This window comes from Nycticebus coucang, chromosome X (genome assembly GCF_027406575.1).
Source record: "Nycticebus coucang isolate mNycCou1 chromosome X, mNycCou1.pri, whole genome shotgun sequence".
NCBI lineage: Eukaryota > Metazoa > Chordata > Mammalia > Primates > Lorisidae > Nycticebus > Nycticebus coucang.
This window is the reverse complement of record NC_069804.1, coordinates 64,002,368-64,018,286: the sequence shown is the minus strand read 5'-3', so window position 1 is coordinate 64,018,286 and position 15,919 is coordinate 64,002,368. Positions and strand designations below refer to the sequence as shown.

Genomic DNA, 15,919 nt, shown 5'->3' with positions numbered 1-15,919 from the left:
TGTTATCAAACTCCATTTCTTAGTCCACAGTGTTTCACTTTTTCCTTATGAGATAAAGTTAAATACAATTCTCGGCTTGAAAAGGATTTTAATTCTGCTTGACTAGGTGTTATGGAAAATATAAAATTAACCACTTCTGAAACTCAGTTCTATCTATTGTTTTTTTCCTCCACGTTTTATTCATTCCTGTTTAGCTACATCCTGAAACAGACTTTTAACATACCCGAGGCCTGGATTACTATCAGGGCTTTTCCTACTGACATTGGTCAGTCCATAGGTTAATTTAAGTTCAAGAATGCTTTCACAAAATTCCCCTGCTCAAAAGCCTACAATGTTTTCCTATTTTTTTTAATCACACTTAGATGTCTCATATATAAACTCTTCTGCCTAGATTTTAGCTATAATCTTGTTCCATCCTTCTAATCCAAGTTTATTTTATACTCTTTTCAACCAATAGGTACCCTTTACCTAGCGTAATTGTGAAATTGCTTTGCTTTTTCTGAGGATAAAGTTAAAGAAACAAGGAAAAGAAAAAGAGACACTGAAATCCCTAACAGCAAAAGTTTATTTACAATTGAAGTTAAGGAATATTTTTAATGCATGCTGAGAAACAGTAAATATTCCACTAACGTATTACTTACTATCTGATAAGGAACACAAAACAATGCTGAGAAAGGTATTTGCATACACAACTATTGGAACAAAGTCATCAGAATACCTAAGCATTATTAGAATCTTGTTATCAGAACACTTAACATATCATTTACTTTTATGTTATACCAAGTTCATGAACAATTCATCTTCTAACTACTCAATGGCTATTTAAGCAAATAGCACTCAAGATTAAACACTAGGACTGGGAAGCAGAGAAGAAATACATGAAGAAATACACTAATGGTAAGCATTTTAACACTTCAGAGCCTACATACATGAACATAACATTAAGATTTTAAAAAGTGTTTTTCTTGTGTAAAACAATATTCTGCATTGTCTAACGCATAAGAAGACACTGCTTTGGTCCATCCACTCTTTCCAGCTTTTCAAAATGTTTCCTGGCATTGCGAATGTTGATCAGAGTAGCTGCAGAAGCTGAGGGTGTGGGTGGAGAGACAACAACAAAATAAATATAAGGTCCCAAAAGAATGCCTAACTAGTAAAACCAAATAAACATAAGAGAGCCAAATCCTTCAATGTATGTCACAGAGAACATATAGAAAGTCCCAGGTTACAAAGATTTAATTTTTCTAAATAAGCAGATTTGCTAATATTCTAAACAAAATTTTCAAAATAAATTCCCAAGATCTTTTGGTTAGGAGCTAATAGTACAAAGCCTATGATCTTGTGTTGTATTTTAATAATGTAAAGAAGAAAAGCCAGTGGATAAACACCTGGAATGATCCTAAAAATCTTCCAAGAACCTACATTTCAATGGTTGGATAGCCATGGCTATTACAGTAAGTGCCAAACACTTTGCTTCATGCCCATAACAGAAATATGGAAATCTGGCACACAAAAATATTCAATGTCATAAAAAAATGTTTCAACATTTAATAGTTTAGGGTTCAGACTGGATAGATTTTTATAAATATATATTATATTGAAAATAAATCATGAATTTTGTTCTCTTTGTAACTTGCTTTTGGAAGTATCCATGAAGAAAGACATAATACCCTGAAGACCAAATTATTTTTAAGCTTCAAAATATAGGTCTATAAATAAAAACTATTTATTACTAGTACTAAGATTTTTTTAATGAGGTAAAATATACATAAATTTTTAAACATAAAGTTCAGTGGTATTAAGAACTTTCATGTTGTTGTGCAACTATACCCACCATAAAAGTTTTTAACAATATAAAGTACTGTCTCTAGGCCAATTTCTTAAATATGTGTTGTTCTAAATATGTGGCTTTGTACCTATGTCAGCTAAGTTTAAACTTACGAATAGATGGATCAGACATCACAACCATCACATAAGTGTTGGATGTAAATATGTCAATGAAAGCAGCAAAGTTAGAGTTCCTGACTTCCATACTTTGGAAAGAGGCAGCCAATTTGCTAGAGAAGAAATGATAAAAAAGATTAAAGAATGTAAAATTCTAACAATATAAGAAGTTCTTATCTTTTCTGTTAAATATTTTTATAGCATTACACATCAATTCACTACTCCATTAAGATGCTTAGTCACTAACCACATTTCATTTTCAAAAAAACTCATACTGAATTTAACATGCTTGGACTGTGACTAGGATGGAAAGTGGGTTAGGACTTGAATTTGACTACGAAAATAAAATGACATTATATGTAAATTCACACTAAAAATCATGTTACAAAGACTTCTCCAATATATTTTTTTATTTCAGATTGATATGAGGATACATATCTTTAGGTTATATTGTTTTCATTTATAAGGTAAAATTCAAGTTGTAATTGAGCCCTTCATCTAGCCAATCAACCTCCTTCCTATCTCCCCTTTACCTACCCCTTTGCTAGACTATATTTGTGTTTTTTCTTTTGTGTAGGCATATAGCTGTTTATATATTGCTTTAATGTTAGTATTGAGTAGTATATTAGATACTTTTCCCCCATTCTTCCGATACTTCACTAAGATGAATGAGTTTCAACTCTATCCAGGTAAATACAAAAGGTGTAAAGTCACCATCTTTTCTTACGGCTCATTAGTACTCCATGGTATTCATACACCACAGATTGTTAATCCATTCATGCGTTGATGGGTACTTAGACTGATTCCACTTCTTTGCAATTGTGAATTGAGCAGCAATTGAAAAACTAGTGCAACTGTCCTTGGGGGCAAAATGATTTTTTTTTTCTGGCTAAACACATAGTAATGAGATTGGGGGTTCAAATGAAAGGTCTACTTTTAATACTTTGACAGTTCTCTATACATCTTTCCACAGGGATTGAATTAATTTGCAATGACACCAGCAGGGAAAATGTGTTACCTTCTCTCCATAACCATTCCAGTATCTGCAGATTTGGAATTTTGTGATGTGGGCTAATCTCAGTGGAGTATAGGTGATATCTGAGAGTGGTTTTGATTTAAATTTTCCTGATTAAGATTAGAGACCATGAGCATTTTTTCATGTGTTTCTTGGCCATTTGTCCATCATTTAAGAAACGTTTCTGTTCCAGTCTCTTTCTTACTTATAAGTAGAGTTGTTTGCTCTGCTCTTGTTGATTAATTTGAGTTCTCTTTAGACTCCATAGTTATTAGCCCTTTATCAGATTTATAGTATTCAAATATCCTCTCCTATTCTGAAGGCTATCTGTTTGCTTTAGTTATGGTGCCCTTAGTTGTGTAGAAACTTTATATATATATATATATATACATTTTTTTTAATAACAATGTTTAAGATAAGGATTAGAAAAAAACTTGTAAAGAACAAAACAATATAGTACATTCAGAAAAGGAATCAGACAATTGCTTCATCGAAATATTGAGCAATAATAATAATAATGCAAAAAAAGTAACATTCACATTGTCAAATAAGAGTATGTCTATTATAGAAACTTTTTAGCTTGATCAAGTCCCATTTATTTATTTTTGATGTTGCTGTAATTGCCAAGGGTTCTTCATAAAATCTTTTCCCAGGCCAAAAAGCTCAAGAGCTGTCACCACATTTTCCTCAAGAATTTTTATTATTTCATGCCTTAAATTTCTATCTTTTATGCAGTGAAAGTCAATTTTTGTCAATGCTGAGAGGTGTTCATTCAGTTACAGTCTTCTACACGTGGCTAACCAGTTCTCCAAGCACCATTTATTAAATAGGGATTCATTTCCCCAGTGCATGTTTTGGTTTGGTTTATCAAAGATCAGATGGTGATATATGACTGGATTCATCTCTAGGTTCTGTATTCTATTCTACAGATCTATTTCTCTATTTTTATGCCAATGTCATGCTGTTTTCATCACTATAGACTTGTACTATAACCTAAAGTCTGGTAATGTGATGTACCCAGGTTTTTTTATATTTCTTAAAATTGTATTGGCTATTCAAGTTTTTTCTGATTCCATATGAAACAAAGTACTATTTCTTCAACTTCTTCAAAGTATGACACTGCTACTCTAATGGGGATTACATTAAATCTATAGATCACTTTGGGTAGTATGGACATTTTAACAATGTTGATTCTTCCCAGCCACAAGTATGGTCTCTTCCATTTCTTAACATCTTCCGCTATTTATTTTCTCAGGGTTTCATAGTTCTCTTTATAAAAGAGATCTTTACATCCTTTGTTAGCTATATTAACAGACATTTCATTTTCTGTGGAGCTACAGTTAAGGGTACTGTGTCTTTAATTTGGTTCTCAGTTTGACTGTTATTGGCATATATCAAGGCTACTGATTTGTGAACACTGATTTTGTATCACAAAATATAGCCCATGCACAAATATAGCATTACTATATTTTGTGATAACTTCTAAGAGCTTTGTAGTTGAACTCCTAGGATTTTCCAGGTATAATATCATGTCATCCATGAAGAGCAAAGTTGACCTCTACTGTCCCCATTTGAATACCCTTGATCTCCTTCTCCTGCCTTATTGCGCTGGTAAGGGCTTTCAGCACTATACTGAATAGCAGTGGAGATAGTGGGCATCCTTGTCTAGTTCTAGTTCTGATTGGAAATCCTTTCAGTTTTACTCTATTCAATATGAATATTGGCTGTGGGTTTATTGTAGATGGCTTTTATCAGTTTTAAAAATGACCCATCTATACCTATTTTCTTAAGTGTTCTTTTCAGAAAATGATGCTGGATGTTGTCAAAAGCCTTTTCTGCATCAAGAGAATCATATGGTTTGTTTTTTTATTTTCTTTATATGGTAAATTATTTTGCTAGGATCTTATACCTTTACATCTATATATATATTTTGAGATGGAGTTTCACTCTGTTACCCTAGGTAGAGTGCTATGGCATTACAGATTACAGCAACCTCAAACTCTTGGGCACAAGTGATCATCTTGCCTGTTTTTCATTTTTAGTAGAGACTGGGTCTCGCTCTTACTCAGGCTGGTCTCAAACTCATGAGCTTAAGCAGTTCACCTGCATCAACCTCCCAGAGTGCTAGGATTGTAGACACGGGCCACCATCCCTGACCTGCATCAATATTCTTTAATGATATTGATCTATAGCTTTCCTTTTGTATTGGATTCTTTCCTGGTTTAGAATCATGGTGGTATTTACTTCATAGAATGAGTTGGGGAAGATTACTTCCTTCTCTATGTTTTGGAATAGGTTATGCAATGTAGGTATTAGTTGCTCTTTGAATGTCTGGTAGAATTCTTTTGTAAAACCATCTGGTCCATGGATTTGCTTTTTTGGGAAAACTTTGTATAGTTGATGTCTGGTCCAGGGCTTTGTTGTTGTATGAAGCTTCTTTATAGTTTCTTCAATTTTGGTGGTTGATCTTGGTCTATTCAAGAGATTTATCTATCCCACTTAAGTCTTCCGGGTATTGGTATTGTGTGCTTCCCAGTACTGGTCCATTTCTTCTACATTGTTAAGTTTCTGGGCACAGAGATTTTGTAGTAATCAGAGATGATTTCTCTGGTATGTGTTGTTATTTCCCCTTTTTCTTTCTGATTGATGTTATTAGAGATCTAACATTTTTGTTTTTGCTTAGTCTAGTCAAGCGTTTATCGATTTTATTAATCTCTTCAAAGAACCATATTTTCGTTCTTCCCAATGGTTCTCATGTTCTCAATTTCATTTAATTTTGCTCTGATTCTGGTTCTTTTCTTCTGCTAAAGTGGGAGTTGGATTGTTCTTCCTTTTCCAATTGCTTGAGATAATCCATTAGGTTGCTGACTTGTTATATTTCTGCTTACTGGATTAAAGCACTTAATGCTAGAAATTTGTCTTATGGTTTCATTATCATTTGTTCAAGAAATCTAATGATTTCTTTTTTAATCTTGTCCTTAACCCAGCTGTTGTTCAGCTTAAGTTTATTTAGTTTCCATGACATTATGTAGGTATGAGGATTTCTGGTTAAGTTCAATTTTTATTCCATGATGGTCTGAGAGGATACAATAATTCCTATTGTTTTAAATTTGTTGAGTTAGATTTGTGCTCTAAGATATAATCAATTTTAAAGGGTGATCCATGGGCTATTAAGAAGGTGCACTCAGTTTCATTAGAATGAAATGTTCTTTATATATCTGTTAAGTTCGTTTGTTCTAGTGCTGTGTTTAAGTCCATTACTTCTTTGTGTAGTTTCTGTTTAAAGCATCTATCCAATATTGTCAGAGGGGTGCTGAAATCGCCAACTATTATGGATCTGGAAGAGATCATATTTTTCAGATCATTTATGATTTATGTATCAAGGCACATTTAGATTGGGTGCATAGATGTTAATTATTGAAATCTCCTCATGTCATATGCTTCCCTTGACTAGTATGTGGTGTCCATTCTTGTCTTTCCTCATTTTTGATGATTTAAATCTAATTGTATCTGCAAATAAGATTTCAAGCCCTGCTTTGTTCTGGTTTCCATTTGCCTGGAATATTATTTTCTACCCCTTCACCCTGAGTCTTGTTTTATTGCTAGAGGTTAGGTGTGTCTCTTGGAGACAGCAGATTTTGGATTTGAGCTTCTTTATCCAGTCAGCTAGCCTATGCCTCTTTAGTGAGGAATTCATGCCATTCACATTTATTCAGAGAATTGATAGGTATGGTGGAGTTTCATTCATCTGGTTTTGTGGAGATCTGTTGTTTAATCTCTTGAGCCATTGTGGAAGGTTGGGCTTTGTTCTTCAATTTCTGGGGGTGTTTACTTTGGTGATGGAATTTTGTGATCAGTGTGAAGAAAAGGTCTGAGTACTTCCTCTGTAGAGCTGGTCTACTTGTGGCAAATTTCCTCAACATTTGCACATCAGTAAAATAAATGATTTCTCCATCACAAATTAAACTCAGTTTAGCAGGATACAGTATCCTGGAGTGACAATTGTTTTGTTGAAGATTAAAGGGCAATGACTATACTCTCCTGGATTGAAAAGTTTCAGCTGACAGATCTGCAGTCATCCCAATATTTTCCCTTTGTAGGTAAGATTTCTTATGCCTGGTACTTGCAGGATATTCTCTTTCATATTGACTTTGGCAATGTTATTACAACGTGTCTAGGAGATGTTTTGTTTGGATTGAGTCGTGTTGAGGTTCTTAAACTACTATCTTAATTTCTGTATCTCACATCATGCTTGTGAAATTCTCCACCATGATGATTTGAAGTAGAACAAACATCAAGTGCTCTTAAGGCCTTCCTCTTCTTCATGAATTCCTATAATTTGGATGTTTGTTATTTTGAAGTAATCCTGTGACTGTCTCAGGAAATATTCTGGTTTTGTTCTCTTTTTTTTTCTGCCTGTTTGAATGATTGCATTAGTTCAAGAGTCTTGTCTTCAATTTCTGACATTCTTTCTTCTCTATGTTCTGTTATTGAGGCTCTCTATTGTGTTCTGAAGCCTCTTTGAATTCTCTAAGCTCTGCTGTATCTTTCAAAATTATGTCCAGATACTTGGTGACTTTGACTTTAATTTCACTAATTTCTTGAGATAATTTTTATATTACTTTTTGGTTTGCTTTTTCCATTTTCCATCTTCTAATTCCATCCACCTTATTTGCCATCCATATTTTGAATTCTATTTCTGACATTTCAGCAATTTTTCTATGGATGGTATTTTCTGTGGTATCTCCCATACAATCTCTTGGGAGAGCTGATCTGCTTTGATCTTCCATGTTGCCAGAATTCTTCTGCTGGTTCTGCCCCATGTGTATTTTCAGCATATTTTTGTATTATAGTTTTGTTTTTTTTTTTTTGTGATTTTTTGGCCAGGGCTGGGTTTCAACCTGCCACCTCCGGCATATGGGACCGGCGCCCTACTCCTTGAGCCACAGGCACCGCCCTGTATTATAGTTTTTTTAGTTTAAATGGTAAGTTGTCACTAAATTTTTGAGACACGATCTAATCAGAAACCCTTAGCACCCTAGAGACCTGTTTGGCAACCAAAACTAAAATTTAAAAAAAAAAAAAAACCTGTTTGGCAACCAAAACTAAAATTAAAACAGGATATGTGTCTCACCACCCTTTTACTTCTGACCTTTGAAATTATTTAGAGTATGTATCTGTGACCTTTCCCATACACAGCTTCCAAAGTTTCCTTTCAGGACTGTAGCATGAGATTCTCTAGAAGGCTGGCCTTGCTTGCTCCATGTTAGGTGGGGTAGCATTTGGGGGCAGACCACCAGGTTAACTCACAATCTGCTTCTGTCTTAGTATCAGCCAGCCCTCAATTCAGTTTAAAGGAGCCTCATAATTTTCCAAAGTCCCTGCTGTAAAAGATGCAACCACTGTGGCTCCTCTTTTAGTTTAATCACTTGAGATAAAACGCTTTATTTCAACTGGGCCTGGGGAATCCTTGGACCACCCAACTGCTCCCACCCTATTTTCAGCAACAGCACAGCCCAAACGCTACTCATGCAAATTCAAAGCACCTGATTTTTTCTGTCAGCGGTGTCCTGACCACCACTGACTGAAAAAAACTGCAATCCTCACCTGTGGCTGGAGGAGGGGAACCATGGTCTATCAATCTGCTTCCTGGACCTCCCCAAGGCAGGTTTGCCTGAGGCTAGGCCTGTCTCTCCCCAAGTCAGCTGTGGGGGGATTCAGGCTGAACCACTAGGAAAGGCCCACCAGGCACAGACACCAGGCAGTACCATTCTAGGGGGCAGGGAAAAGGTCTTTCCTGGAGTAAGAGATATCTAGGAGGAATCCCACCCTGCCAAATCACTGCAGCCAAATACAATTTCCTCTGGTTAGGAAGTCAGAGCCCATTCAGTTCACCAGAACATTCAACACAGTGGAGCCTCAGAGATCCCACCAGACTGGTTAGGAAGGCAGGACATGCCTTCCTTCATCTGTGGCCAGTCAAGAATCCGGCCAGTTCTGGTGAGGTAGAAAGTGGTTTGTACAATCCTTGGCTCCCCAGTGGGTCTGGTTGGAATTCTTTTGCCTTTCTGGTGCCTGGGGGATGGGACAGATCCTCCAGATTTCCTAGGCTATCACTCCAATTGCCAGAGTTCTGGGAGGCTAGCCTCTGCAGGGGGAAATCTGTTGAGTGACCGCAGAGAATCAGGGATTAATTATGGGCTCAAGGCAGCAGAGATAAAGCCTGTTCACTTTTCTGTCAGGTGGCATGGAGACCTTGGGGTTGGAAATTTCTAGGTGCAGGAAAAATTCTGTTTCATGGCTATCTCCCATGGCCTGAGAAATCCCATTTATTTTCTCTGTGCAGAAAGCCCCTGAGAGGGGGAAGGGCCCCCCTTACTCCTTTGTTTAGTACCAGGATCCTTCAGTCCCTTCACTCGATAAGTGTTTCCTGTTCTATTCCTTCCTCTTTCATGTCTTAGGTTAGTCTCACACCTTGATTTCTTCTCATTGCAATTGACCCCTTAGTGTCAACTGCTCTGAGTTTGATTCAATCCAATTTTCCTCCTTCACGACTGGAAACCATGGCAAAAGCTTCTCTAGTCAGCCATCCATCTTGGGATAAACTTCTCCAATATTTAAGAAGTTTATTAAGTTGAAATTTCATTACCATTGAGATTAATACCTATGCCTCTTCTTTTTTTTATTTCAGATCAATATAAGGGCATAAACAATTAGGTTACATTGTTTCCATTTGTTAGGCAAATTCCAAGTTATAGTTGAGTCATTCATTCAGGATGTATGCCATATACCCCTACATTGTGCCTGTTAGGTGAGAGCTCATCAACACCCCCCTCTCTCCTCCTATATTCTCCTCCCTCCCTCATCCCCACTTCTTGAATTTAATTTTGTTTATTGCTCCTGGGGCATGTAGTTGTTCATCTCCAGTTTTGAGTACACTGGATGCTTACTTTTCCATTCTGATGGAACTTTACTTAAGAGTGGCTTGGAACTCAAAGCACAATGGTTATGGCACCAGCCACATACACCAAGGGTGGCGGGTTCAAACCCAGCCCAGGCCAGCTAAACAACTGCAACAAAAAATAGCCAGGCATTGTGGCAGGTGTACCTGCATTCCCAACTTCTTGGGAGGCTGAGGCAAGAGAATCACTTAAACCCAGAGGTTCGAGGTTGCTGTGAGCTGTGACACCACAGCACTCTACCACGGGAGACATGGTGAGATGACTCTGTCTCAAAAAAAAAAAAAAGCTTTACTTAAAGAGGATGTTCTCCAAATCCATCTAGGTAAAAACAAAAGATATAAAGTCTCCATCTTTCTTTATGGATGAATAGTATTGCAAGATATATATATATATATATATATATATATATATATATATATATATATATATACACCATAGTTTATTTATCCATTCATGAGTTAATGAGCACTTGGCAATTATGAAATGAACTGCAACAAACATTCCAGCACAAATATCCTTATGATAAAATAATTTTTTCTGCTGGGTAGGTACACAGTAACAGGAATGTGAGATTAAATGGAAAGTCTACTTTTAGCTCTTTGAGGATTCTCCACACTTACTTCCAGAAAGGCGATCTTAGCAGTCCCACCAACAATGTATAAATATCTTCATCTCTCCACACCCAGGCTACTAGCATCTGCAACTTCGGGATTTTGTAACGTGGGCTAAACTCACAGGAGTTAGGTCACATCTCAAGGTGATTTTGATTTGCATTTCTCTCATGGTTAGGAATGATGACCATTTCTTCATTTGTTTTTTGGCCATTTGTCTGTTGATTTGCACTTGCTGTTTTCTGGATATGGGCTTTTAATGCAATGTTTCCTTCTTTGGATTGCTTTGGCAGTATCCCACAAGTTTTGATAGATTGTGGCTTCATTGCTGATTTCTTTAATGACTCTAATTATTTCCTTTTTTACCTCCTCCTTGCTCCAGTTGTCATTCAGCCTAAAGTTGTTAAGTTTACATGGCTTTATGTGGCAATGAAGGTTTTTGTTGGAGTTGAGATCTACCTTTATTACATTGTGGTCCAAAAAAATACAAGGTATAATTACTGTTCTTTTAAATTTGTTGAGGTTTGATTTCTGTCCTAAGATATAATCAATTTTGAACATATACTCAGCATTATTGGGGTAGTATGTTCTGTGTATGTCTGTTAAGCCCATTTGTTCTAGAGTCATGCTTAGGTCCACTGTTTGTTTAATTTCTGCTTTAAAGATATTTCCAGTTCTGTCATTGAGGTGTTGAAGCCCTCAGACATTATGGTGTTATAGTATATCATATTGCTCAGGCCAGTCTGGGTTCCTTTTATAAATCCGAGAGCATGTTTAGTTGGGGGCACAAATATTTAGGATTATGTCTTCTTGATGTTCCCTTGACCAGTCCATCTTTGTCTTTCTTTACTTTTATAGCTTTAAACTCAATTGTATCCTCAAATAGGAGTTCAACTCCTGCTTTCTTCTGATTCACATTTGGCTGAAATATTGTTTACTGATCCTTCACCCTGAGTCTTGTTTTATCCTTGGAGGTTCAATGTGTTTCCTGAATACAGAATATACTTGTCTTGTGCCTTTTTTGCCAGTCAGCTTATATTTCTTCATTGGGGAATCCAAACCATTCACATTTATTGAGAGAATTGATAAGAATGGTGGTGATGTGTTTGTCTTGTTTTGTGAAGGTCTATTGGCTGGCTTTCCTTCTTGGACCATTGTGGAAGATAGGCTTTGTCCTACAGTTTCTGGATGTCTTAAGTTTGCTGGTGTTCCATTGTGATGGTATGTATATAGTACAAGTCTGAGTACTTCCTGCAACTTCCCGCAGAGCTGGTCTTATAGTAGCATATTTCCTCAATGTTATTGTCAGTAAACAACTTTATTTCTCCATCAAATATGAAACCCAGTTTAGCAGGATACAGAATCCTACATTGAAAGTTGTTTTAAGAAGCTTAAAGAAAAATGACTGTTCTATCCTTGCTAATGGAGTTTCTGATGGCAAGTCTGCTGTCAGCCTAATGTTTTTTTCCTTTGTAGGTAAGGTGTCGTTTACCCCTGGCTTCCTGTAGAATTCTCTTGCATTGTGACTTTGACCAGTTTAATTACAATGTATCTATGAGATGCTTTGTTTGAAATGAATCATCCTAAACTTCTATTATTATCTAATATCTACATGTCTGGGTCTCTCCCAATGGTTAGTGTATTCTCCACATTGATAGCTTGAAGTAGAGTTTCCATGGTTTTAAGAATTTCTTTTTCTCCTTCAGGAATACCTACAGTTTTGTATGTTTGTATGCTTTGTGTAGTCCCTTATCTAAGAGATTGCTCTGCTTTTGCTTTCTTCTTTTCTGCCTCCTTGAATGCATGGGTTAACTCAAATGTCTGATCTTTGGAATTCTGAGATTCTTTTCTCTCCATATTCTACTCTATTGCTTAGATACTGTAGTGTTTTGAAACTCCTTAAATGCCCCTGATTTCCTTAAACGTTATTATATTCTTCCCAATTATGTCCAGATACTTAGTAACTTTGTCTTTAATTTCATTGATACCTTGAGACAGTTGCTGGACATCTTTTTTCATCATTTCTTAAATTGCATCCATCTTATCTGCCATCCATATTCTGAATTCCACTTGTGACATTTCAGCAAGTTCTTTATGAATGGAATTTTCTGCTGTAGCTCCATTGTAGTTCCTTTGGGGAATTGATCTGCTTTTATTTTTCAAGTTGCTAGGGTTATTTTGCTGATTCCTCCTCGTGTGTGTGTTTTTTTAAACTTTAAACTAAAAGGTTAGAGTGTCTATATGAAGTTAATAGATAATCTGTTAAGGTAAGATTAGCCAGCTCATAGGAGGCATTAAGGATTTGGAGGGAAGAGACTGGGACAAGCAAATGGCACATTGATCTGCTAGCTTCATTGCTGTTCAGGGACATTTGGTGGCCCTGTCTGGTGGGCTGCTGTGGGATCTGGCTTTCCTGGAATGCAGAGCTCACCACACCCCCTCTAGAACTTTCCAAAGTAGACTGGAAGCTCCTTGTTGCACCTGCTGCTCAGATTTTTAAGGCTGTTTGGCTGCCAGATTAGCCGGCCGATATCTGTTTCAAAGGCCCTGAGGTTGCGGAGTTCACCACACCCTTTCTCATACCTGCCGGAAGCAAAGTGGCAGTTCCCAGGTCTGACAGCCGGCCTAGTGAGCTTTAAGACCAGTGAAATACCAAATGTGGTGAGCTGATGTCACTTTCAGAGGCCTCAAGGACCAGTCAGAAGTAAAGCAGCAGTTCACTGCTCTTCCATCCCATCCAGTGGGCTTTTACCACCAGTTGGATACCAAGTCCATCAGGTCCAATGCCCATTTCAGAGTTCACCATACTCCTTCCTGCCAGAAGCAAAGTGACAGTTGGCTGTTCTTCCAGCCCATCCAATGGGCTTTAGGACCAGATAGATGCCAACTGTGGCAAGCTGAGGTCAGTTTCAGAAGCCCCAGGAATGCAGAGTTCAACACACCCCTTCCTAGCCCTGGCAGAAGCAAAGCCACAGTTTGTTGTTCTGCTGGCTGGCCTTGATGGGCTTTAGGACCAGTCAAATGCCAAGTGTAGCAGGCCTCAGTTTCAGAAGCCGCGGGAACTACCTATGTCTTTTTGATGTTACATTTAAATTCAAGAAATAATCCCATTTCTTTAGGAAACTATATTTGCTTGTCCTTGGCTATTTCTTTTTAAAACTGTTAGCATAAACATTCCAGAAAGTCTCCAAGTATGCTAAAGCATAAAGGGAGTAAACTCATACTAGTGTTCAGACTTTAAACTTTTATCAGAATAAAAATTTTGATTATTCTTTACTACACTGTTCAGCCATTCCTTCTTCCTATATTCAAGTTAGATTCAATTTTTATTTAATCAAAGCTGATATAAAAAATTCAGTATTTCTAGACTCTCCATTCTGTACTATTTCTGAATCAGTACCTCACTATTTTAGTTACTATGATTTTATAATAAATTTTGGTATTTAGTAAGGCAAATTCTCCTTTATTCTTTTCCAAAACTCTTGGATATTCTCTGTTTACCTCTTCCCAAATAGTATCACACATCTTGAAATGGTACTCTACTTGGAGGTACTCTACTTGGATATTTTTCATATGCTTCTTCTGTACCACTTGAGTTTTCAGTAAAGGACAATTGTAGGCTCCCTTAGAGTTTACCTTTCTTTTGAGTGATGGAAATATTTTGAATATAGAAGTACAGTGAACTAGTTATTTGAACTTCTCAAAAATGACAATATTTTCCAGGGATAAACAGATCACACCTACAAGATCTCTTACCTGCAGCTCAGCTTAAACTGCTTAATAATGTTGCTGATTTTCTCAAATCTATGGGCATCACGCTGCTCTTTACACTGATAGTGAGAAATCACCTGTGAAAAAGAACAATGTCCTTTGAATCCACACAAAATTCCTATCATCCTCTGCTGAAACACAAAGCAGACATTTGTCAGTTTCTTGGTCACCTTTGTTTTCAGTGTAGACTTGGCACCTGGCTTACTATCTCTTCTTCTCTGCTCTATATCTTATTAATATTCTATGTGAGTTCAACATCCATTTGGATGACCCATTTAGTATCATTTGGCTATAATTTTATTAGATCATTTAAATATTATCTATTTTGGTTTACTGCTGTTCTTTTAAACTTACTTTAATCACTAAATGTTCATTTTATTTCAGTATTTCATTTTCAGTGATGGTCTTTGATTTAAAAAGAGACAAATCAAAAAGGAAAATAAAAATTCCTAGCTGTTCCTGAGGCATACTTAATGTATTTAATTTTAAGTACCAAGTACCTTTAAGTACCAAGTACCTTTTGGAATTTTATTTAAGAAGCTTAACTAGATGATTTCAACCTAAGGGCTAACTTTTTATAAATAAACCTATTCAGAATGGACACTCAGTTGAAAATATTTTCTCTGATACTTTCATATTTAAAATTTAAAAAAAAAACATGAAAGTATCATATACAGGCTGAATTCACAGATGCAAAGTTTCTAGCAGGAAGCAAAACTAAATCATGCATCAGAAAAAAAATCACAGGGAAATTCCCTGAAACAATGCAGAACTTTCAAAACATAATTCCTATACCAGTGGTAGAATAATTCTCCCTTATTTGACTTCATCCCCTTAGTGAAAATGGTCAACCACACCTGAATTTGATCTTCAAAAAAAGCAAAAGCTACCTGTTACTTTTAGTGAAAAACAGAGAACTTATTATATTTGGCTAACCCCTATCACCACGTGGTGGACGTAGCAGAGGAATACTGCCAATGCAGGGTTTTGTTATGCCATGTGCATCAAGATAAAGAAAATAGCTTACTTGCTTATTGCTACTTACAGTAGCAGGAAAAACAAGGCTCAGGTTAACACATTTCCAAGCAAGTGACTCCTGCCAGCAGGCTGAAGCAGAAAGACACCTTAGTTAGGACTGGTTGCCTCAGCTATTACACTAGCTAGCAGGAAAATATAGCTCCCAAAAATACTGCTGTTGTTACAAATAATGTTTCTACAAAGGAAGGGGGGAAATTGCACTTTTGATTTTCTGTCCTCTATTGTTATAATACCAAAGGGAACTAATGTTTAATAGTTTGCCAACTACATGACAAGGCTTATACTAGATGCTTAACGTTATCTTGTCCCATTTTAATCAATACAATAAGCCTATGATATAGATTTTATCCTCATTTTATTGAAGAGAAAACAAGCTCAGAGAAATTAAGAAATCTTTCTAAAATCTTATTTTGTTAATTTCAAAATATTAAGGAGGTACAAGTGTTTTTGTTACATGGATAGCTTGTGTAAGGCTTAAGCTGAGATTTTTACTTTGGTGTGCCCATCACCAGAACACTATATACACATACACACAAAAAAAAAATGTTTCTAAAATCACCAAGCACTAGTAAAGGTCA

The 15,919-nt window shown here is 36.4% G+C and overlaps 1 protein-coding gene across 2 annotated transcripts in view; it reads right to left on the bottom strand.

The window, feature by feature from the left end:
- Nucleotides 1-547: 547 nt before the first annotated feature.
- Nucleotides 548-15,919, bottom strand: part of RRAGB (Ras related GTP binding B) — a 39,992-nt gene continuing 24,620 nt past the window's right edge. For both annotated transcript variants that reach the window (XM_053580071.1, XM_053580070.1), the window contains 3 exons: nucleotides 14,289-14,380; nucleotides 1,942-2,057; nucleotides 548-1,089 (listed from right to left, as the gene is read on the bottom strand). In XM_053580071.1, coding sequence (XP_053436046.1) covers nucleotides 992-1,089; nucleotides 1,942-2,057; nucleotides 14,289-14,380 — 306 coding nt within the window. In that variant the 3' untranslated portion in view covers nucleotides 548-991. The remainder of the gene's footprint in view (nucleotides 1,090-1,941; nucleotides 2,058-14,288; nucleotides 14,381-15,919) is intronic.